General features: G+C 32.4%; 1 protein-coding gene across 1 annotated transcript in view; it reads left to right on the forward strand.

Annotated features, from left to right (window-relative positions):
- Positions 1-23,024, forward strand: part of LOC143072589 (ornithine decarboxylase-like) — a 25,957-nt gene extending 2,933 nt beyond the window's left edge. The window contains exons 2-12 of the mRNA XM_076247598.1: positions 2,925-3,059; positions 4,589-4,743; positions 7,326-7,416; positions 8,244-8,320; positions 9,031-9,203; positions 10,451-10,588; positions 16,404-16,569; positions 17,132-17,288; positions 19,465-19,595; positions 20,033-20,244; positions 22,390-23,024. Of these exons, the coding sequence (XP_076103713.1) occupies positions 4,642-4,743; positions 7,326-7,416; positions 8,244-8,320; positions 9,031-9,203; positions 10,451-10,588; positions 16,404-16,569; positions 17,132-17,288; positions 19,465-19,595; positions 20,033-20,244; positions 22,390-22,546 (1,404 nt within the window). The 5' untranslated portion in view covers positions 2,925-3,059; positions 4,589-4,641 and the 3' untranslated portion in view covers positions 22,547-23,024. The remainder of the gene's footprint in view (positions 1-2,924; positions 3,060-4,588; positions 4,744-7,325; positions 7,417-8,243; positions 8,321-9,030; positions 9,204-10,450; positions 10,589-16,403; positions 16,570-17,131; positions 17,289-19,464; positions 19,596-20,032; positions 20,245-22,389) is intronic.
- Positions 23,025-24,984: the final 1,960 nt, after the last annotated feature.

The raw sequence follows: 24,984 nt of genomic DNA on the forward strand, positions 1-24,984 counted from the left end.
ATTAAACTAAGTTTGATTTTAACAAAAATTGAATTCTTGGGCTTTTTTGATATGCTGAATCAAAACATGTACTTAGATTTTTGATTATGGGCCCAGTTTTCAAGTTGGTCCAAATCAGGATCCAAAATTATTATATTAAGTATTGAATTTTCAATTGCACAGTATTCAGCAATAACAAGAAATCTTCAAGAAATTTTCAATTGCACAGTATTGCACAATAGCAAGAAATCTTCGATTGCACTGTATTGTGCAATAGCAAGTATTTTCAATTACACAGTATTGTGCAATAGCAAGAAATATCTAATTTCACAATATTGTGCAATAGCAAGAAATTTTCAATTGGAGTTATCTTTCTTTGTCCAGAATAGTAGTTGAATCAACTTAAATCATTGTTTTATTCATTATACAATGTATATTCACTTTTACTACCAACTGATAAATTTAAACAATCTTTACCATTCAGTGATAACAAGCACTTTTTTACATTTTAATATTTTATGATGTATTTAAATGAGTAGTTATTGTTGCAAACTCCATTAGAAATTTGAATTGAGATCAGTTTTGGAATAAGGGAAAGAGGGGGGTGAAAAAAAAATTAGGGGGGGGGTTAAATTTTTCTCATTTCAGAATTCATAAATAAAAAGAAAATTTCTTCAAACATTTTTTTGAGAGGATTAATATTCAACAGCATAGTGAATTGCTCAAAGACAAAAAAATTTTTTTTAAGTTCATTAGACCACATTCATTCTGTATCAGAAACCTATGCTGTGTCAACTATTTAATTTTAAATTTAAATAAGTTTGAAGAAGAAATCTTTAATTGATTTGTAAGATCTTGACATTTTTTTGTGTGAAAAACCCATATAATGTCAAAAATTTGATCACAATCCAAATTTAGAGCTGAATCAAGCTTGAATGTTTTGTCCATACTTGCCCCAACTGTTCAGGGTTCGACCTCTGCGGTCGTATAAATCTGCGCCCTGCGGAGCACCTGGTTACAGTATAATGTTGCCTATCTGTCCGTCCGTCATCAACATGTTGGACAATAACTCAAATTGCTTGAATCAATTTGCATGAAAATTTGGTGAATTATTTATATCTTTTGATGTGAGCTCCGTTTCGTTTTTCATAAATTTAGATGTTAGTTTCCGATTATTTTTTTTAATTAATAAAGGGTGATTTTCCAGTTTTTGAACAATAACTCAAAAATGCTTTCTCCAATTTGCAAGAAACTTAAGTAAATTAATTATATCTAGTATTGCCATGTCCTCCCTTTCAATTTTTATTCATATTAGATTTAATGTTTCCAAGTTATGGCATTTTATTCATTAATAAAAGGGGGATTTTCCAGTTTTCGGACAATAACTCAAAAATTCTTTCAGCAGTTCTCATGAAACTTTGGTTAATTGTTTATATCTATTGATGTAAATTCCTTTTGATTTTCATAAATTTTAGGTTTGACGTTTCCCAGTTATCCAAGTTATATGTAAGGTTTTGTTCATTAAAAAAATGGTATTTTCCAGTTTTCCAACAATATTTAAGTGCTTTGAATAGTTTTCATTAAACTTTGGTGTCTAGTTTAATTTATGTCTATTAAGATAACCTCCCTTTAGTTTTTCTTAAATTTCTGATACATGTATGACATTGAGAAGTTATGTTAACTTTATTCTTAGAAAACATGATGGGCGTATCATGCCCTCATGGCGCAGCTGTTCATTCAAAGATGGTATCAGAATTGTGTCTGTTTACCATCAAAATGAACACCAAAATGAACACCAAAACTTGTTTCAATCTCTAGTTGTTACTAAACAATTTTGTCACAGGTGTTAAATTCATGCAACAATTATGAAACTATGTATAAATAAGTGCAAGAAGATTGATTTCTTATTTTGGACATTTGAATTAAACTTAGAAGTCCTAAATGAACTCATGACTTAATTGACAGCAACTATGTAGACATCAAGCAAAGATTCAGCTTTAGATCTTTAAAATGACACACAGACATAATTAATGACATACATTTTGTACATTATCACTGACCCTTAGTTGACCTTTGACATTATTTTTGAAATATTATATCAGCGCATTCTCAATGTAGATTAAATTGACATCACTAGAAAAAAAGATACTACCAGTAATTTGTACATGTATTTAAAAATATTGCAGTAGTTTGTGTGATTAAATATGTGTATAATTTTATTTAGATAAAAAAACCAAACAGCTCTCCTACACTACATTAGTAAATTTACAAATTATGTGTAAAGCTGTTTTACACATGCTTGTTCCATTTGCCAAACCCATTTTATATATGTCTTTTTTAAAGTAAAATGGCAGCTTATTAAATAAATCTATTTTTAAACATGATGCAATACTGTAAAAATTTCATCAAACTATTTTCAAACATTATTCATTTGCATAGAGGTTGATAGATTGAAGGTAAAAGTTCTATTAATTGCATACATTTAGGTCAAAACAACTTTTCTTGTAAATTGAAAAAAGATGAAAATGATATCAATTTAAAACTTTCATTAAAAAATGCACATATTTTTGCATGTATACTAATTAGTAATAAGAAATCAGAACTCTGTCCATGAAAGAATTCCAGTTTTTGAAAAGGGAAGAAAAATCTTATTTGTCATGGAGTCTATATATATTTCTGTTGATTGCACATTATGTTTCTGCAATTCAGAGGAATGCATTGTACTACAATCAGGACAATGTTTAAATCAATTGAGTAATTTCAGATTGCATACACTTTATATAATGCATTTGTAACATAACAGTATGAATACATGTAATTATAACAGTCAGACAGTGCTACAGTTTAAAATTTATTGTCTTCTGAAAATTTGCAAACAGATTATCTTACTTTGAATATAATTTTGTTTTATTTTATTACTAAATGCCAACATTCCTTTCTTTCAGGGAGGTTTTACAGGGGTCTACTACATAGAAAGTCCAGAGGGGCTGCTTCGTCGAGGAGAAAAGTTTAACTTCAACGACGAACCACCGTGGGATCCCAGCTAATATTTGCTAAGTGCAGGTGTTCCTTCTGGCCAGGTAAATTTTGCAGCAGTTTATGTATATTAATATATATATTTATCATATGCTTATAGAAATAATTGTATCCCTTGCCTTAAACTAGTTTATTCATTAAATTTGAAAAAAATGTCTTAGCCATGTGAAATGACTTTCGTTATCAACTGCTTCCAGTTATTATCGCATGCCTTTTTGTAAGGTTATCCCGTTGCAATTCGAAGTCATTCTGCAAATTCCAGAAAATACACCACAATGGAACATTTTTAGTGATAAAAGTTGGATAAAACAAATTAATAATATTATTAATGTGTGTGTCTTTCATATGCAATATTTACTGCTTACATGTACCACACATGTATAAAAAGTTAATAATTATAGATCAAAGTACAGCCTTCAACACAGCACCTTGACTCACACTGAACATATAAAAAAGAAGATGTGGTATGATTGCCAATGAGACAACTGTCCAAGAGACCAAAATGAAAAAGACATTAACAACTATAGGTCACCGTACGGCCTTTAATAATGAGCAAAGCCCATACCGCATAGTCAGCTATAAAAGGCCCCGATATGACAATGTAAAACAATTCAAACGAGAAAACTTACGGCCAATCGGCCATGCATGTTTGTCATCAATCACCAAACTAAAATTAATATTTTTTAACTTCAGGGCCATTTTCTGTATATTTTTTAATCAACATGTAATGACAGTGTCCTTTGCACCTAAACATGTCAATCTCATTAAATTCCTGCAGTAATACCAAAAGTGTGGTTATAACAGTTTTAACTTAGAATTTGTCTTTTATAATATTCTTAAGTGGTATTTTAATCTCCTGTCGTATCAAAAAAGAAAACAAATCACCTCCAAGCTATATTTTGAGGTTTACAAATTTACATCATAGATGGCCTTTGCAAGTTAATTTATATAAAGAGTCATTGCAACATTTGTTATAGATTTTTTTCTCCAGAAAGTAATTATCTATTGATAATGTATGAAATTAAATGATAAATCAACACTTTTAGAAGGTCATGTTTTTACAACACATACTTCAATGTTTGACATATTGACAACCTAATGGCTATAAATAGAACAAGGGGTTCAAATTTACCCAAACACACACTTTGAGGGAACTTAAATCGACACAACATCATCATGAAATATAGATTAATCTGCTTCAAACTTTAATTTAGTTTAATTATACAAAACAAGAATATAAAATATAAACTGAAATGAGAAAAATTATGGATACAATGTACTTAACTTCATGCAACTTCATGCGGTATACCATGTTACCATGTACATGTATATGAAAATGAGGGACACTTCAATGAAACAGCAACCCAAAGACAAAAATAATCAAGAAACATCTGGAAGGCAACAATACATTGTAGACGGGAGCCAATATACATTATTTCAAGCTTTTAAAAAAAATGAATAAATTGCATAAATGTGAAGGAACATATATAATGTATGAAATAAATCTGATGAAGATCAAGATAAAAACTGAGTATGCTTTCAATGTCTAGTTTACAGTGGTTTTGTTTTTTAGACTGTTTGTACAACCTGATAACTATTACTGGACTACGACTCACATAACCAACCATGAAACATTATTTTGGTAATAATACCATTGTTGATATAACATCACATCAGAAATCCATCAGTACTCTTATTCAGAAGACAGTTGATAATCATCAAATTGAGGTATTTATTTAAAAACAGATACCACACCCCTCCCCCTTCACATTCTCCTTTTGACAACACCTAAATGGTCCTGTGATAACATGCTTACTTTCACTGCAATACCAATCAGTGTTCTAGCCAGGATTTGAAGAGGGCAGGGTGCTAGTCAGACAAAGGGCAATTTTACGCGTGAATGTCATTGAAAAAAGGGCAATTTTACATGTAAATTTATTTTAGCCTCATAATTAATTATCACATAATTTTTAGCATGCATTATTGAAACATCAAGTTTCAGTTAAAATAGAGTTGTGTTATTTATGACTTTCGGCACAATTTTCTTTATAGTTGACTTTAAAAAATCTATGATCATGATGCTGATACCCTCTATTGGAAACATTTGTCTAAAATTGTACATTAAGCTGTCTTGTATTTGCTGTCACGATAGATATATATTCTAGCATTTGCATGACTTTCATGTCTACCAGCTGACCATAGACATGACAAACAAATGGAAGTTTTTTTAACGACCTTGACTGGCTATACAGCCCTTGTACAGTCAGTAATCATAAACATGTTATAATATTGGGAATTCTTCATTGCTTTTGATAATCTATAAATGGAAGTACAGATGCAAAATATAATTTTCAAAATATTTATTTTGGAAGTGTATTCAAGTGAAAATAATTAAAATTAATATTCTAATATGCATCTACTTTCAATTTGTATTATATTTAAGTAATATACAAATGTAATGTGAACAGGTGATAAATAAGGGGAAGTAATCAAATTGTTTGTCAAACTTTTTTGGAATTCACAAATTATTTATGACCTAAAGCTAAGGTAATTGGTGTTAATTAACAATGTGTTTTACACCAAAGCCGTCATATAAAGCCATACACTTAATGGGTCACTAAATTTGATAGCTTGCACAGGTAGCTGAACTTCCTGTTCATGGAACAATTACGATTTTACCAGTATTTTAAGGCAGAAAAATGCTGATTTTTTGGTGATTTAAACAGCCGGGCGCCCGAGGAACAACAGAAAAAAGGCACGGGCGTCAATAAAAAAGGGGGGTGCTGCGCCCTGTTCAAACGTTGTAGCTAGAACACTGAATATGTCATGAGTTTGATTCACGTTTTGATCAATCCAAACTATTTTAAATTTGTATGTGTTGCTCTGCTAAGCATACATCATTCAGGAATAAGAGCATAGAATAAGACAGCTTGAGTCAAAATAGTGTGTGTAATAAACAGAGTCTTCATATCTCATTAACTTCCTGCATATATGTATGTTATACTTGCCACTGGAACTTTAGCAACCATCAATCAATCAATCTTTTCCACATTCTTCTCCTGATTTTCTGCTTCTATACTCTCATCATGTTAATCCCCTAATACCATTAGCACACATGAAGCCTTTTTAATGCAATAACAAGTAATTTGTTATGTAGCATAGCATTAGGTACATAATAGAATAACATTAAAAACCATGTTTGGGTTTGGTAAACCAAGTATGCAGAAAATTTAAGAGCATTTAAACCAAAAAATGCCTTTACAGAATCATAAATCTAATTTTCTAAAGAGAATTAAATGGTTAAAGCATAATTGCATAATTTTTAAACTGAAATTTACAATAAGAATGTACAATTAAGATCAATTATAAAAAAAGATGTTGTGTGATTGCCAATGAAACAACTTTCCACAAGAGACTAAAATGACACAGAAATCAGCAACTGTAGGTCATACAGCCTTCAACAATGAGCAAAGCCCATACCGCATAGTCAGCTATAAAAGGCCCTGAAATAACAATGTAAAACAATTCAAACGAGAAAACTAACGGCCTTATTTATGTACAAAAAATGAACAAAAAACAAATATGTAACACATAAACAAAGGACAACCACTGAATTACAGGCTCCTGACTTGGGACAGGTACTTACATGCATAATGTGGTGGGATACCAACACTCCCCCTAACCTGGGAAAGTGGTATAACAGTACAACATCAGAACGAACTATAAAAACCAGTTGAAAAAGGCTTAACTCATCATACAAGACTATAAAAACTTTATTCTTTTAAAATTTGTATGCTAGGCTTGTACATTTGTACCACCAAAACCCTAGTTTTATGGTCATGAGTATATGCCATCATTTAACCTGTAGGTAGGTGTGTGTTCATAATCCTTAATTTGACTTAGTTTTAAGCTCATGATTAGGTCATAAATTTACCGGTAGCCTCGTTATATATATATATTAACCTTTAAAATGATAAAGATGAAAAGTGCACGTAGTTGTTTCATTAGTTATCCTACCACATCTAAAATTTGACGAAGTTAATGGTCATGGTTATGTCATAAATTCACTTGTATGTTAATGTTAAAATAATAAAGCTGAAAAGTGCACGTAGTTGTTTCATTGGTAATCCCACTACATCACTCTATTTTTATGGAATTTAGAGTTACAATTGATAAATAGTGTCATAACAAAGAATTTATTAATTAATGACAATGATGTCTTTTAAGAATTGTAAAATATCTATATTTGACATTTATATAGTTCATGCATGTTTTTGTCTTCACAATGACATTGTTTTATATGTTTATAGGAAGATGCATTCTTTATTGGTGACTTGGGTGACATCATTAAGAAACAGAAGTTATGGCAGGAATGTCTTCCACGAGTTGAATCATTCTATGGTAATTAATCTCATACCTGAATTTAGATAGTTTATATAATGACACTTTACCAAATTCAGTTGTCATGATACATTTCTATAAATACAGTCAACTCTTGTTATCTCAAAATTGTCTGAACAATAGAAATGTTTCAATATATAAACCAGTGGTTTGACTGAAACTACTGCAGTTTGTTTGACATATCAAAATACATAACTCCTACTTTACTTATGAAAAGGCTAAATAAATCTGGCAGCAAATGAGTTTGATTGTTTACTTCAATCTAAATATTTTTTTTAAACTGCAAAAGTTAAGACACGGATTAAGTAGTTTTGATCTGCTCTCTAAATCATAGCTTGTTTACAAGAATCACAACCAAGCTCATTTATGTATTATTACTCTTAATTGACAATGAAGCATGTTGATTACATAAGCATAATCTAAAACGATGTTTCTCTAATTAATTACAATGGTTATCTAAGATGACGTCCTGTAAATCCATACAGTTGTCTATGACCAGAAATTCAATTACAGGTGTATTATCAGATTACCCTACAATCCATTTACATCCTACCATACCAATAGAAATCTTAATTTGTGTTGAATATAACACAATTTTATTTTACTTTTGTTAAACATCATAATGATTTATCAAACATGTGGAAAATACTACAAAGCTTGCATATTTTAGATAATGAAATGCAGTGCGGCAGCTACAAACATGACAACAAAGTGAAGCAATACAGATACAACACATTTGGGAGTTCCTTAACATCACATAATTGACTTCATTATGCCACAGACTTTAATAATTTATTATTAAAAAAGTGCTTTTGAATTTCTTACAGCTGTGAAGTGTAATGACCATTATGCAGTTCTCAAATTGCTGGCTGATATGGGCCTCTCATTTGACTGTGCAAGCAAGGTATTTATTATGGACGTGATTACTTTAATGATGTTTGGCCTTGTTTGAGAGCTATGATTTAAAAAAATAACAGTACTGTTTGAAGAGTTGTGACTGTTATTAATTGATATAACGGTCTAAAATGTACTTTTTAGTGAAAATGCAAGGCATTGACTGTCAAATTCAATTGATGATGACAAATCCTTCAAACACAGTACTATTATTCCTATTTTTATGCAATATTTAATAAATGCTCAAATCCTAGAAACATCAATTCATTTCTGATAATGTAAATTCATTTGTTTTTGTTGGTACACTTAAGAAAAAAATATATTAACATTATTTAGCAAAAAAAACCTTCTACATCTATGAATGTTATTTAAGTTTTTTCACCTAATCAGTCTTTTAAAAGTAGTGTTCTATATAAGAGACTGACGAAAGATACCAGAGGGATAGTCAAACTCATAGATTGAAAATAATCTGACAACGCCATGGCTAAAAATAAAAAAAACCAGACAAATAATAGTACAGATGACAGAACATAGAAAACTAAAGACTAAGCAACACAGACCCTACCAAAAACTGGGGGTGATCTCAAGTGCTTTGAAAGGGTAAGCAGATCCTGCTCCACATGTGGCACCCGACGTGTTGCTCATGTTATTACAAATCCAGAAAATAGTCTAATTCGGTAGGTCTATATCTCTGACTAATAAAAGTATCTTGTTTTGTAGGCTGAGATCCAAAAAGTTCTCAAACTTGGAGTAGACCCATCAAGAATTGTGTATGCTAATCCCTGTAAGCAGACATCATTCATAAGATATGCTGCCAAGAATGACGTGTCATTGATGACCTTTGACAATGAGGATGAACTTGTAAAGATCAAAGCAGTTTATCCTGGTGCTAGGTATAGTCTCATTCACAGAGTTGTAATCTACAACATTGACCATCATTCCTAATATGATGAAAGAAATGATACTGTAAATTCAGAAATTATTGCGAAAAATGCGACAGAGTTGCAAAACACAATAATTTAAACTGGTATTTTGAAATATTTTATATGAATTAAGTTGGATGTTTCTCAAAATCGCATTTAAGTCTAAAATGACAAATTCGCAATAAAAAATGCACACAATGATTTCTGAATTTACAGTACTTGTCAATGTTAAAACATTGTTTCCAAATAATACATTTATTTAAGAGGAGCACAAAAACCTCTGGTTTTCTGATTTTTTCCTCATTGGCTGGTTGAAGTTCAATATGACACAAACATTCCTTCACCATCATTATGATCATTGTATTGCAAATGTAGCAAAATGATAAAAGTGACCATTCTAGTAACATAATTAAATATTAAGAACTGTTTTAATATTATAATCTTAGTCTTGAGATGCATGTTTTTAAGTCTAAAACTTTAAAGTTCATCTTGAAGAAATTTAACATTCAGAAAGGAACTTATCATTACTAAATTTGATTTCTGATTTTATTGCAAGCTGGAAAAAATGTACATTGAAGTGATTTTAAGGATGTACTAAGGTGAGGTTTAGGAATTTGTGTCAAATGTTCGGACTCCTTGGTGTTTTTCCATACAATACAAGGTAAAATATTTTGCCCTATAACACCCATTTATTTTTTCATATAAGACTTTATAGCTCATGAATGGTCATTTTCCAAAATTTAAGAAGATTCTTGATTTTCTTTCTTTTGTTTTGAGACCCAAAGAATATAAATGCAAATGTAAGGTAAAAGTCCGTGTCAGACTTTTCCCGCCATATTTTAAATCTCAAATATCTGGAAAAGGAGGTTCATGACCTATCAATATTTTTAGCTTATTTTCATCCTTAAAGAATGCTCTACCAACTTAAAGTATCATTTTTATATTCTTAATTTATTAATTTTCATCTAACCTCACCTAAGTACATCCTTAAATGAAAATAATTTTTGGAAGAAAAATATTACAAAGGAAATGTTTTCTTATTTCTTTTGCAAGATGTGGCATCCATTGTCGATCTGATTTTATTATGTATAGTTTACATTTTATGAGTTCTTGTCCTTAAAGGACTATTTTGGACTTGTTTTAACATTAATTGACTCTTTAAAGGAGTTATTGCCCTTGAAAGAATATTTTTGACCTATTAAATTTTCTTTTATTAGGTTAGTTCTTCGTATACTACCACCATCTAATTTCAAAGTTCAGTGTGATCTTGGCATAAAGTTTGGATGTTTCCCTGGTAAAGCTTACCATCTATTAGAAGCAGCTAGGAAGCTGGACTTAAATGTTGTCGGTGTAAGGTAAGAACAATTTAAGCTGAACTTTAACCTGATAAGTCCGTCCTTATACGAAACTGATCAACAGGGCTTCCAAACGGTCATATATTCCGGACATTTGTATAATGTCCAGTAAAAGTCCGGCTGGGCAAAGCATGAAATGGTCATATACTTTTTAGTTTTTAAGGCTTTTTTTGGTCATTTTAACATAATTCGCGATCTTTTTGACCCAACCTTTTGCTGTTAACATCCATACATTTCCGGTCATAAAAGTGACATGATAATTAATTACTATCAAAACAAACCCCTACTTCAATACTGTCTAATTTTAATCAAGGCTAATAAGTTGTTGGACATCTGAAATCTACCTGTTCAGGTGACAGGTGAACTGTTTTCAGTACCGGACATCTTATAAATTAATCGGTCTATTCACAATTATTTTCTTACATTTCAGCGGTTTGTATCTAATTGATTTAGTCCAAAAGATTAAATTTATAAGAAATACGTTTATCAACATGATTTGATGAAAAATTTAAAAAGGTGTTAAATGAAAAATCGTCAGAACTACGTTGTATGAACTAGAACATGTGTGCCCATGTGCACAGGTGGGAAATTTAATTATGCATCCTACATTTCTTAAAAAATGCTAAAATTATCATTGATACCTGTATCTAACGTTCATTTCAGGAATTTTGTTGAAAAAAATAACGTGGAAAGAGCTTCTTCACTCAGTCATGCTTTGTAACATACACGGATTTCACGTATCCGTTTATGGTTCATGTTTTACCATTGTCAAGTCAACATCCGGTTTTAGAAAAATGTGATTTTAAAAACGAAAGTAAAGTTTTTGACAATGTCATTTTGCAATAAAAAGTCTAAGGCAGATATGAGCACGCTGATGTGCACACTTTGAATGATGCACTGCCAATTTAACAGTTTACATCCGAACATCAAATTCATATCAAGGTAAAGTTTAAATAGTTTTTTTTTTAATCTAATGTCAATTATTGGAATGGCCATCTGATAACCATAACTGCCTTTTGTGACTACCGGTAAGTCTGAAGGGATTAAAATCGGGATCAGATATAAAATGTACGGCTGGCTCAAATATTTTTTGTAAGCCCTGCTAATCAACGATAACTTCATTAACGCCTAAATGCATAGACGATGAAAAATCTTCGGTTAATCATTCAGAATCGGCTCAGAATTTACCTATCTCTATAAAATTGAGATAATTACTGATTGTTCATCTTTTCTACAGGGCACCAATCACAATCCTGGATTTGTGAAGAGTTTTTATCATGTTAGAAATTCAGGCCTTAACAAGTAGCAGAGATAAACTACACTAAGGGACTGAATTATTCAGATTAGAGGAACCTATATATTTTTGTGAGGGGGCATAAGTTTTACCCTTGTCCATGTGTCCCAAAATTGTTTTCCATTTTCTAACTTTAGTTAACCTCAGCCAAATGCTATGCAACTTATACACCATGCTTATTTCCTCAAAACACAAATCAACTTTGCATTTAGGTTGTATCACTTAAGCCTTTCTTGAGTTATGCCCCTCCAAAAAATGAACAATTCCTGAACTGATTCTATTGTTTTTAGTTAGGACTACCACCACCAACAGTTAAGAAGTATTTGATTGTTATCAGGGCTCACGCTACCAAGTGACTTGGGCGAAGAAGTCGCTTTCCCGACCGTCACTTCGCATTCCCCGACCCCCAAAAGCGAAAACAAGTCGCCCTGTTCTTGACGATACTCGCTTTCAGTCGCTTCCGTCATCGGACATAATTTTTCAATTTTTTCCAAGTTGATGAAACATCAATTTTTTATTGATAATTAAAGAATTTTAGACATAAGCGATTCATTATCTTAAGAAAAGAGATTGAAGCATTGCCTTTGCAGTATGTAGCAGGTTATTTGATAAAAATACAACTTTTTATCACTTCGTGCATTTCCGCAAGTTCCGGTGCTTGTTACTCGAAAACGTACATCAACCTAAATTTCGGCGGCAAAATAAGTTTGTTACTTCATTTAGACATGATAAAAGTTGCCTCCAGTATATGTTTAATCCATTTATTGCATTAAAAACGTCATGTTCCTTTCCAAATAACTTGTCAAACATCGTTTATTTTTGTAAATTTTCTTGCATTCGTCCGCCATTGACCGATTTCTAAACTACGGATCTGAATCGGACCAGCTATGAACGAAATCCGTACGTTCACAATAATTACTACGGACGCACGTATGGAACAGCTGACAGAAGAATATTGATCCCAAAGGGAAAAATTATGTATTCCACACGCATTAAGAGACTTTTGGTTACATCTAATTGATTGGTGTATATAATTCCCTATACTTTTTATACCCCCGCTTTAAAAAAGGGGGGGTATACTGTTTTACCTCTGTCTGTCCGTCCGTCCGTCCATCAGTCCGTCAGTCCGTCAGTCCGTCCGTCAGTCAGTCCGTCCCATGAAACTTTCGTCACATTTTTCTCAGGAACTACACATCCACCCTTTCTGTAATTTGGTATCAACATTTATATATGTCAGCCATACCGTGTGATGCGTTTTCAGATTCATCACTTGACAACTTCCTGTTTACCGAACACTTGTCTGATTTTACACATGATAGCCAAATTGAAAATTTTCGTCACATTTTTCTCAGGAACTACAATACAAGGATTTCTGAAATTTGGTTTCAGGATTTATATAAGTCAGCTATACCGTGTGATGCGTTTTCAGATTCATCACTTGACAACTTCCTGTTTACCGAACACTTGTCTGATTTTACACATGATAGCCAAGTTGAAAATTTTCGTCACATTTTTCTCAGGAACTACAATACAAGGATTTCTGAAATTTGGTTTCAGGATTTATATAAGTCAGCTATACCGTGTGATGCGTTTTCAGATTCATCACTCGACAACTTCCTGTTTACCGAACACTTGTATGATTTTACACATGATAACCAAGTTAAAAATTTTCGTCACATTTTTCTCAGGAACTACAATACAAGGATTTCTGAAATTTGGTTTCAGGATTTATATAAGTCAGCTATACCGTGTGATGCGTTTTCAGATTCATCACTCGACAACTTCCTGTTTACCGAACACTTGTATGATTTTACACATGATAACCAAGTTAAAAATTTTCGTCACATTTTTCTCAGGAACTACAATACAAGGATTTCTGAAATTTGGTTTCAGGATTTTTATAAGTCAGCTATACCGTGTGATGCGTTTTCAGATTCATCACTCGACAACTTCCTGTTTACCGAACACTTGCATATTTTTACACTATTAATATTATCCACTTGCGGCGGGGGTATCATCAGTGAGCAGTAGCTCGCAGTTTCACTTGTTATGGATTGTTTCAAAGTTGCTTAACTCTGAGACTATTAATTATATTATGGCCCAGCTTAATAACTTTTATATTTTTTGATTAGAATTGTAATTGATATCAGTGTTCCAGCTAGGTTTTCAAAAGGGCAGGGTGCCAATCCTGAAAAAGGGCATTTAACGCGCGATATGATAATATGAAAAGGGCATATTTTAATAAAAGATGTTAATCAAACATTTGTGTTTATTCGTTGAATCACAGGATATACAAGAACAACATCTTTAGCCCATATAGAACTCTATCTTTCTACTTTTAAGGCTGAAAAACTTGTCAAGCAGCTTGTCACACAAGTTTTTTTATCATTGCTTGGCACAGTTGAACTTTATATGCAGTATGTTTTGAAAGGAGATCTGTTTCATACTGTTTCTATGGTCTACCACATTTTACCAGTTTCACCTTTCTACCCCTGCTGTGCTTGATGGCAATACAGCACAAAACAGCTGTGCTCAGTAAATTCACAATTTTAGGATATAAAGCAACAGTGAAAAATAGTGTCAAAAATAAAGAATACAGAAAAAGATGACCAAGGCACCCTACCAACACTGCTACTAAGACCCTCTTTAACTTTTCCCATAACTCAAAATAAATACCTAAACATATATATTCTTAAGCAAGAAGTATGGAGACACAATTTAGAATATGTAAATGGGTTACTCAATGCTAGGAAAAAAATCAGATTGAGTTATCTTTCTTTATTCGGGTGTGCTCCTTCTTTGGAGGATTATAAACTGTACGTAAATATGATGTAAATATGATCACAATATGGCGGCCGATTTTGTTATTTTCGTATCAAAAATGAAGGCAGTCAATGACAAATACGTCTGAATTTTCTGTTTATTTTACAGAAAACAAGTAAAACAATGTCTTCAACGAGTTTATAATGGTTTTCCAACTTTCTGTCATTACGTTTCTTCCATGAAACTACGGTAAACATCGCAAATTGTGGCCAAGTTGTTGTATGGTATGCACATTTCTTCAAAGATAATTGCCGACTGACCGATTCTATTTGAACGAATTAATGTTGATGATCATTAATGACCCATCCGATAAACGGATTACCTATAACAACAGATTATGACACCAGTTGTAACCATTGATTAGCTTGGGGTGGTAAACAAAGTCATAATCTTTTCCCCAGGTAAAATTTAGTAATTAGCGTATCATATCAATACGCAAATTAATATGCAATCGATCTTCAAAAAAGGCAGGGCGCCCTGGAAACTGTAAAAAGGGCACAGGGCGCCACTCGGAAAAGGGCGGGCGCCGCGCCCTCTGAAAACGGCCTAGCTGGAACACTGGATATATTATAATTTCTTTACATTTTTTAAAATAAAAAAATATTTTTTTTAGTGGTAGCTGAGACTACTATAACACACGTGTTATAGTAGTCTCAGGTGCTAGGTATTAAATATTTAGTTGATAGTTTCTCACAAGAACTTTAGTAAAACTTAAACAACTTTTAATTTGAAATGTTACTTCAATTGTATACTCAGATATGAATTGAATAATATAAAAAGAACATTATTTACATATGACCCTTATACTATACATGTAGTAAAATCCAAACATTGTACTAGTGCATCGCGCGAATGAGCACTTCTCTTTCAAATCTCACCACTTCTCCCTATCAGTTTCAAAAAGAGAAGTCACTTCTCCCTATAATTCTGAAGTAGTGTGAGCCCTGGTTATTCAGGTACTTGTTCACTGCATTTATTTATTTAAACAAAGCTTAAACATTAGTTATAAATATAATCATACAAAGCTTTAGGCATTTAATGTCCTCTTTAATCAAAATTTTCATTCAGGGAAAGTTAATTACTCGCACTTCATCTAGTCCAAAATCAAAGGTTCATATTTACCATGGAATTTATAACACATTTCCATTGTCACTTACTGGTCCAAACTATATAGAGAAACTTTGTTAGAAACCTAATTGCAAACAATGCATATCTGTAAAAGGTGCATTCAAGTCGCTTTTAGACACCAATTTATAAAGCTTTGCCATCTTTAGGATAGCCGTATGCCACACAGCTACCATATGTGAGGGAGGATAGGAGGGGTCCTGATCCCGAAATCCCGGACTTAAAAAAACGAAATCCCGAGGTCCCGAATTTAAATAAGTAAATCCCGACGTCCCGAAATCCGAAAAAAGGATTCCCGGATCCCGAAAGGGTCAATCCCGAAATCCCAAGCTTAAAAACACCTGATCCCGGAGTCCCGATAAAGGTCCTATCCCCCCTCATATGTACACATTATTTTCCTTAATTAGATGGAAATAAAAGTAATAAGAGTAAACAAAATAAAATTGATGCATTGCCAGTGCACACATTTTAAATATGCATGGCTTCAGTCAAACCATTTTATGCCTCAATACACTACAAAGAAAAATTGAAAATAGATTTTAATTGTTCTTATATGATATTCTGTTATTGCAGTTTCCATGTAGGAAGTGGCTGTCAGGAAGCTGAGGCCTATGATGCTGCCATTCAGCAGGCACGTGATGTGTTTGACATGGGACTAAGTATGGGATTTGACATGGACTTATTGGACATTGGAGGGGGCTTTCCAGGACATGAATGTGAAGGAGTTTCGTTTGAAGAGGTATGAATTGAAACAATAAATATTTACCCAAATAAATTTATACAGTTGGTGTTGTCCTTGCCCTTCAGGTACATCCCCAAATTGGATTCCATTCTCCAACTTCAGTTATCCTCAACCTAATGTTATGAAATATACAAATGTATTACCACAAAACACAGATCAAGGTTGAAATTTAGTGGCATCACTTTTAAGATTTATGAGTTATATCCCTTTAAAAAACCTGAAAATTGCAGAATTTTTTGTTTCTGTTTTCTTACTTTATTTTGCCAAAACTAAATGTTATAAGACTTGTACACAATGCTGAATTACCACAAAAACATAGTCATGCATATTAAAAACAAGGTGGGATGGGGGTCTGTAGCAGATAGACACATTCTCCATTCATTTGAAGAACATATGTTATATAGAAATTATCTGTTTATCAACAAGATGTCCTAGTCAGATCGTACAAAGTTTTTTTTTTAAAATAGGCCATCATGAACACTTCTTTTCATTTAGTAAAATTATTACATGTACATGTAGTATTGTATGAGTCATTTTGTTAATTTTTTTTCCTTTAAAGATTGCTGAAGTGGTCAACGTAGCACTAGACAAATACTTCCCTGGAGATGATGTCAGATTCATTGCTGAACCTGGACGTTTCTATGTTGCTTCAGCCTTCACCATATCTACTAACATCATTGCCAAGAGAATTGTGGCTAGGGACCAACGTGGAAAAAGTAAGCATATATCATTTTTGTCTCACCATGTTAAAAGTTGCAAAATGTAAGAAAAAGGGATGCAATTACAGTCGATTCCACTTAATTGCATACCGCTTAATAGCATAATTCGGTTAATTGCATACTTTTCTCCTGCACAAAACCATTTCCCATTCATCTAATGTTAAATTGTACGGTAATATGCATAGCCCCACAAGTGGCATTTAGGTTAATTGCATAGAAAATAATCGCCAGCTAGATATGCTTAGTTAAAACTAACGAGATTTTTGACTGGAAACAGCAATTTGGTAAGCATATTTTTCTTGAATGCATCATAATTTTTGATATTATTTCACATTTACTTATGTGTTATTTGAATAAAGTTTTAAAACAGTTTCTTTCGTGTTTATATGATTATAAAAAAGCCTCGATGTGTACACAGGTAAAGTTTCCCATATTCTATTTTAAGCCTCGAGGTCATAAAAATGTCAATCAGCTGATTGTTGTAAAAACACAACCATTCTATGATCTTCTATCTCAAAAGGTGTTAATTATTGATTGCATTTCAAACATTGTTCATAGATTACATTTTGGGTGTATTTTTAAAACATTAACGCCTGCTAATTATCGATCATTATCCAATGTGCAATCTCGTAATTTGGCTAGGGGTGATCTACATTTATGTTAAATATTACAGGGCATTTATATATGGTTGAAGAATTTCATACATCAGTCTTTCATTTTTAATATTTTTTGAAAAGAACATTAACTTAAAATTATTATATTTTCTCACTTTCAACACTCGTGTCCAGCAAATAACCCGTATAGGGCCCCATTACCTGTTAACTACTTTGCATATATACGAAACTAACGAGGTTAAAGTAACAGTGTTACATCACTGTGCAATCAGTAAATACTGCATATTAAAGGCAGTTCATTACACATTTATTGTATCAAATGATTATAAACTGTGTAGCATTGTTCAACAGTTTGTTTTAATCAAAGCGTAACAATATAATTTGTACATCCGGGTCATAGAAACAAATCTATTTTTAGAACAATTTTATTTTCGTATCTCAGGTAAAGGAAAAGTCGGTACATAAATAAACTAAAACTAAATGTGTTCATAAACTTTATTGAAAGAATAAACAATGAAATAAAATGCATGACACTAGACAAATAACTTTTATTAGAATAAATAATGATTCGTGTTGTAAGTGGATTATGGACGTTCATCTTTCTTCAGGATTTCCTTTACTGATCTGCACTATCGATGTTATTTGTCTCCGTATTTTGGCATTTCGGATATAAGCATACTCCGCTTTATTGCATAATTTCATCTGACAAATAGGCTATGCAAATAACCGGAATGTACTGTATCTTTAAATTGTTATGAAAATTTTTATATTTCAGAAGGGAGAATACCTGAATGGTTGATAATTTATATGTAGATGCCTTATCATGCATATTTCCAGTGTGTTTGGCCTCATTTTCACCTTTCAACTACTGTTTAAAAAAACTATTATTTGTTTCCCATGTGAATTTCTCACCTATTATAAATCTCTGGACAAACAAATTTGTTATATGAGATGTAGTTAAATCAGTTATTTAGCATTAAAAAACACCAGGCTAGCATTGTTATAGAAGTCATTTATCAAACAATTCAATCAAAGGATGTCTGAAAAATCATCATCATGTGGAATAAACTTTGCTTTCAAAATTATGAATGACAGAAAAATTAACCCTAAAATGTGATAGAAAATTAGAATAATCTGAAAAATCATTGGTTAAATAAGTTATGCTGGAATCACTGTCAGTGTTACAGGATCCTAAAGTATAATATAGTTACTTGTCGTGGGTCCTTTTGCACTGAGGCTGCTCAGTTATCGAATAGGCTGCTATATCTTCATGTTCACCAAACAAAAATGAATGGTGTGGTTATTCCAATATTCAGAGAAAAAATATCAGGAAAAAGAAAGTTTGTCTGAATTGAGTTAAGAATAAACAATGTATAGATGAATACATTGTACTTAAAAATATGCCAGATTTATACATTTGAACAACTTGAAAATGTAATAGGTAGTGATATTAGGAATAAACCTGAATTTAACAAAACTGTTTGCAGTGCAAATATAAAATAGATTTTTGTTTCGAAAAAAATCTCCATGAAACTATTTGATTACAATTTTTGTTTCAGATGCCGAACCTGTAGATTTCCCTACAGCCGATGAGGAACCTGCCATGATGTATTATGTTAATGATGGTGTGTATGGATCCTTCAATTGTCTCTTGTATGACCATGCTGCTGTTGTACCATCACTGCTGAAGGTATAAACACTTCGATTTATAATACCGTATAGCTGGTTATTTTCTCTGGGTGTAAATTTTCACTTATTTTCGCAGATAGAACAAAATCGCCAAAATATTTTCCACCAAATTATAAGTGTACATGCAAAGGTATTGATAAAAGTTTTAAATCCGTCAAAATAATAACTGCAAAAATATTTCGTATACCTTATTCAATGAAAATCGAGAAATTTGACACCTGTGAAAATAACCTTCTATACATTAATAGACATGTATATAAATAACTGCAAACTAAAAGTTAAAGTGTTCTGCACAAGCATATTCTGTAAACATTTTTTTCTAATGCAATATTAAGATTTAAGGAATGGAAATCTTTAAAATCTTACCAATACAGAATAATTAAATACCAATACAGGATAATTATAGCATTTTTTTCTAAGTTTTATTTTTATTTTCAGAACTATGATGATGACATGCTGTATACCAGTAGTATATGGGGACCAACATGTGACGGACTCGACTGTATCATACCAGAATGTAAACTTCCTGAGCTTAGGAGTGGGGACTGGATATACTTCAGAGACATGGGAGCCTACACACTTGCCTCAGCCTCAACATTTAATGGCATGCCAGCACCAAATCAGTACTTTGTCTGTCAAATGGATCTATGGTAAGTTGGTTATATACTCAATTAATCCAATACCAGTAATTTAGCTTCTTAAAAAAAACAAGTAAAAAGATGTATAAGTTAGTATAACTAAGAAAATTTTGAATCTAAGAATGAGTTATAATTTGCAGAAGTTTAAATATTAAGAGGCATGCAATGTGATTTGTCTTTACTTAAAGGGAGGCCGCTGTAATGGTGTTTGTCTGTCCACTTGTAACGTCCTGTAACTTTACACAATTTAGGTACCATAATGAAATTAAGAATGAAAACTCAGATATTTTTTTTTTACACAACCTAAGTTTGTTTGACAATATTAGAAGATATGGTATGATTTCTAATGCCAGAGTACAAATAACGTGAATGTGAGCAGCTACTTGTCACTATATACAAATTTTGCTTACATAAAATAAAGTAGAAATAAACCAGACATGAAAACTGGGCATCCATTTGACACCACAACATTCCAATTTTGATTTATACATGCTGTTTCAAAAAGTTAGAAGTTATCCTTGAAGCTAGCTTTTTAGCTCACCTGGCCCAAAGGGCCAAGTGAGCTTTTCCCATCACTTGGCGTCCGGCGTCGTTAACTTTTACAAAAATCTTCTCCTCTGAAACTACTGGGCCAAATTAAACCAAACTTGGCCACAATCATCATTGGGGTATCTAGTTTAAAAAATGTGTGGCGTGACCCGGCCAACCAACCAAGATGGCCGCCATGGCTAAAAATAGATCATAGGGGTAAAATGCAGTTTTTGGCTTATAACTCAAAAACCAAAGCATTTACAGCAAATATGACGTGGGGGTAAAATTGTTAATCAGGTCAAGATCTTTCTGCCCTCAAATTTTCAGATGAATCCGACAACCCGTTGTTGGGTTGCTGCCCCTGAATTGGTAATTTTAGGGAATTTTTGCTGTTTTTGGTTATTATCTTGAATATTATTATAGATAGAGATAAACTGTAAACAGCAATAATGTTCATCAAAGTTAGATTTACAAATAAGTCAACAGGACCAAAATGGTCAGTTGACCCCTTTAGGAGTTATTGACCTTTATAGTCAATTTTTAACCATTTTTCGTAAATCTTAGAAATCTTTTACAAAAATCTTCTCCTCTGAAACTACTGGGCCAAATTAATCCAAACTTGGCCACAATCATCTTTGGGGTATTTAGTTTTAAAAATGTGTGACGTGACCCGACCAACCAACCAAGATGGCCGCCATGGCTAAAAATAGAACATAGGGGTAAAATGCAGTTTTTGGCTTATAACTCAAAAACCAAAGCATTTAGAGCAAATCTGACATGGGGGGGGAAAATTGTTTATCAGGTCATGATCTTTCTGCCCTCGAATTATCAGATGAATCCGACAAACCGTTGTTGGGTTGCTGCCCCTGAATTGTTAATTTTAGGGAATTTTTGCTGTTTTTGGTTATTATCTTGAATATTATCATAGATAGAGATAAACTGTAAACAGCAATAATGTTCAGCAAAGTAAGATCTACAAATAAGTCAAATGACCAAAATTGTCAATTGACCTCTTAAGGAGTTATTGCCCTTTATAGGTAATTTTTAGCATTTTTCATAAATTTTTGTAAATTTTTAGAAAATATTTTCCACTGTAATTACTGGGCCAAGTTCATTATAGATAGAGATAATTGTAGCAACAAGAATGTTCAGTAAAGTAAGATCTACAAACACATCACCATCACCAAAACACAATTATGTCATGAATTTATCTGTGTCCATTGTTTAATATGCACATAGACCAAGGTGAGCGACACAGGCTCTTAAGAGCCTTTAGTTTATTAAATTTAATGATTTACCGAATAGTCATTATTACAGAGTTTGGTAATTACAAGTTTTCATGAGTTTTCAGCACAAAGTCCAGATTTCTTCCTAATAATTCCGTTAGATATATCAGTCTTATAATAAAAAAAAGACATATGTTTTCAATTGTGTACTCTGAACTGGAGTTTTGGGACTTTAATAAATAAGTAAGTAGTGTTTGGTAAATAATGCATTTATGCCACAGCTCTTTATTTCCAGTCCTGTTGCCACATCCATATAATTTCTCCTTTTCATTTACCATGTTAACTAACTTATCCAAATACCCCAAACTGTTTAAAATATAGTTTTTTTTGTTTTATTCAGGGAAGAAGTATACCCCAATTCTGAGATGGACGAGGAACCAGTAGAAAAGATGATACCCGTCATGAAATCTGGACATTATCCATTTGAAACCCTGAAGTTTAACCAGAATGTTCTTCCAGAAGGGATTACTGTTGGAGATTACGATGTTGATATGTAAACACCATATATTGTTTTCTGTGGAACAGTATATTGTTTTATGTTGCTTTCATTTTAAAACTATATTTGAATGTTTCTGTTGATTATCCATTGTACTCTTGTCCAGTAACCAAGACTTTCATATTCTAATTTATTTACTGATATAAAACATGTTTTTTGGGCATACTTATTGAAATTGTATAAACATTAGGAATGACTATTGCTTTCGAACATTTTTCATGGGCTCAGCATTATTTTATTTCATATTTTTACTTTTTATATGTACTAATCATATATTTTTTTTGTCTTATTTTATTTATACAATACCAGATAACAAAAAATATTCCTTTAACTTGGGCTAAATGAATTAGAATTTGAAATGACTGATAACGTTACAATATAACTATATAATTATCAGGCTGTACAGACTGTAGGATCACCTGCCTCAGATCACCAGATTGGCCAGACATCATACAATAAAATGTTTTGTTAAAAAAAAAGTTTCTTTTTATTTTTTTATATACCTCACTTAAGGGGCATTATGTTTTTGGTCTGTGTGTCCGTTCATTCGTCTGTCCTGCTTCAGATTAAATTTTTGGTCAAGGTAGCTTTTTGATGTAGTTAAAGTCCAATCAACTTAAAACTTAGTACACATGTTCCCTATGGTATGATCTTTCTAATTTTCATGCCAAATTAAGAGTTTTTACCCCAGTTTTACAGTCCACTGAAAATAGAAAATGATAGTGCTGGTGGGATATCCCTGTACTATGGACACATTCTTGTTAATTTTGTTTATTGCTCAAAATTCAAAAAATGATGATCCATTCGCCTGCACTGTAAAACTTTAGCAAATGTATTTTTCTACAAAATTTGATGCAATAAATTCATAACTTTTAATGTTAAAAAGCAATAACATAAATGGTACCAATTTTACTGCAAAAGATGCATATTTTGACAATATAATATCTCTGCAGTGATATTCAAGGTAAAAATAGTTAAAGTCTAAAACCGTATGCAAATGTTGGAGCTGACAAAACTAAAAATTCAGAAAGAGTTTCACAGAACCTGTTGTCTTTCCTGCGATTGGTATTGGACGTTTGAAAGTGAGTCATTTTATCACTAAAATGCAGAATTAAAAAAGGAACACACTTCTTCAGATGCAATTTCCTCGATTGTGAAGATAAGCATCTCGCCAAGTTTCATAAAAATCCATGACAAAAAAAAAAATGAAAATGAAAAAAAAATAATATTTTTTTAAATCCTACTACAAACATAATCTCAATTAAAAAGCAGCTGAAGTTTTGCAAAATACCATGAAGTAATTGATGTTTAATATCAATTCTCTGTAATTATCAAACAATGTCAATACTGGCTGGCCACACTACCTTTTCAAATTTCTTTAAACTTATTGTGTGTAGTCACACTACATTACCATTAATGTTTTCAATAAAAAAAAATTACCAAAATGATGGGTTGCTATGGAAACGGTGTTACCTATTTTTCATACAATGGCCTCCTGAGAAAAAACACAAAAACTGCAATTCTGACCAATTTAATTGACATAATATAGTATAATATTTACAATACAGTGGAATATGCTTTATTAGGGCCCCGCCGACGGCGGGTCGCCCTATAGTGATCAGTCTGTCCGTCCGTCTGTCCGTCCGTCTGTCCGTCCGTCCGTCTGTCCGTCCGTAACACTTTCGTGTCCGCTCCATATCTAGAGAACCGTTATGATTTCATACTTAATACTTAACATGATTATTAACCAACACCAGAGGGTGTGTCATGTTGTATGTACAACTTCCTAGGTCAAAGGTCAAGGTCAAAAACTTTGGTTTCAGTTGACAACCCCGTGTCCTGTGGTGAAGATCGTGTCCGCTCCATATCTAGATAACCATTATGATTTCAAAGTTTATACTTGACATCCATTTTAACAACCACCAGAGGGTGTGTCATGATGTATGTACAACTTCCTAGGTCAAAGGTCAAGGTCAAAAACTTTGGTTTCGAGTTGACAATCCTGTGTCCTATGGTGAAGATCGTGTCCGTTCCATATCTAGATAATCGTTATGATTTCAAAGTATATACTTGTCATACATTTTAACCACCACCAGAGGGCGTGTCATGATGTATGTACAACTTCCTAGGTCAAAGGTCAACGTCAAAAAACTTTGGTTTCAGTTGACAACCCTGTGTCCTGTGGTGAAGATTGTGTCCGCTCTATATCTTGAGAACCGTTATGATTTCAAATATTATACTTGACATCCATTTTAACCAACACCAGAGGATGTGTCATGATGTATGTACCACTTCCTAGGTCAAAGGTCTGTCTGTCTGTTGGTCTGTCCATCGCTAACAAATTTGATCCACATTATATTTTGAGAGGACAGCTATTATTATTTTATACTTTATACCTGACAAACATTTTCAACTTAACATATATATTAACCAACACTA

This window comes from Mytilus galloprovincialis, chromosome 1, assembly GCF_965363235.1.
Source record: "Mytilus galloprovincialis chromosome 1, xbMytGall1.hap1.1, whole genome shotgun sequence".
Taxonomy (NCBI): Eukaryota; Metazoa; Mollusca; class Bivalvia; order Mytilida; family Mytilidae; genus Mytilus; species Mytilus galloprovincialis.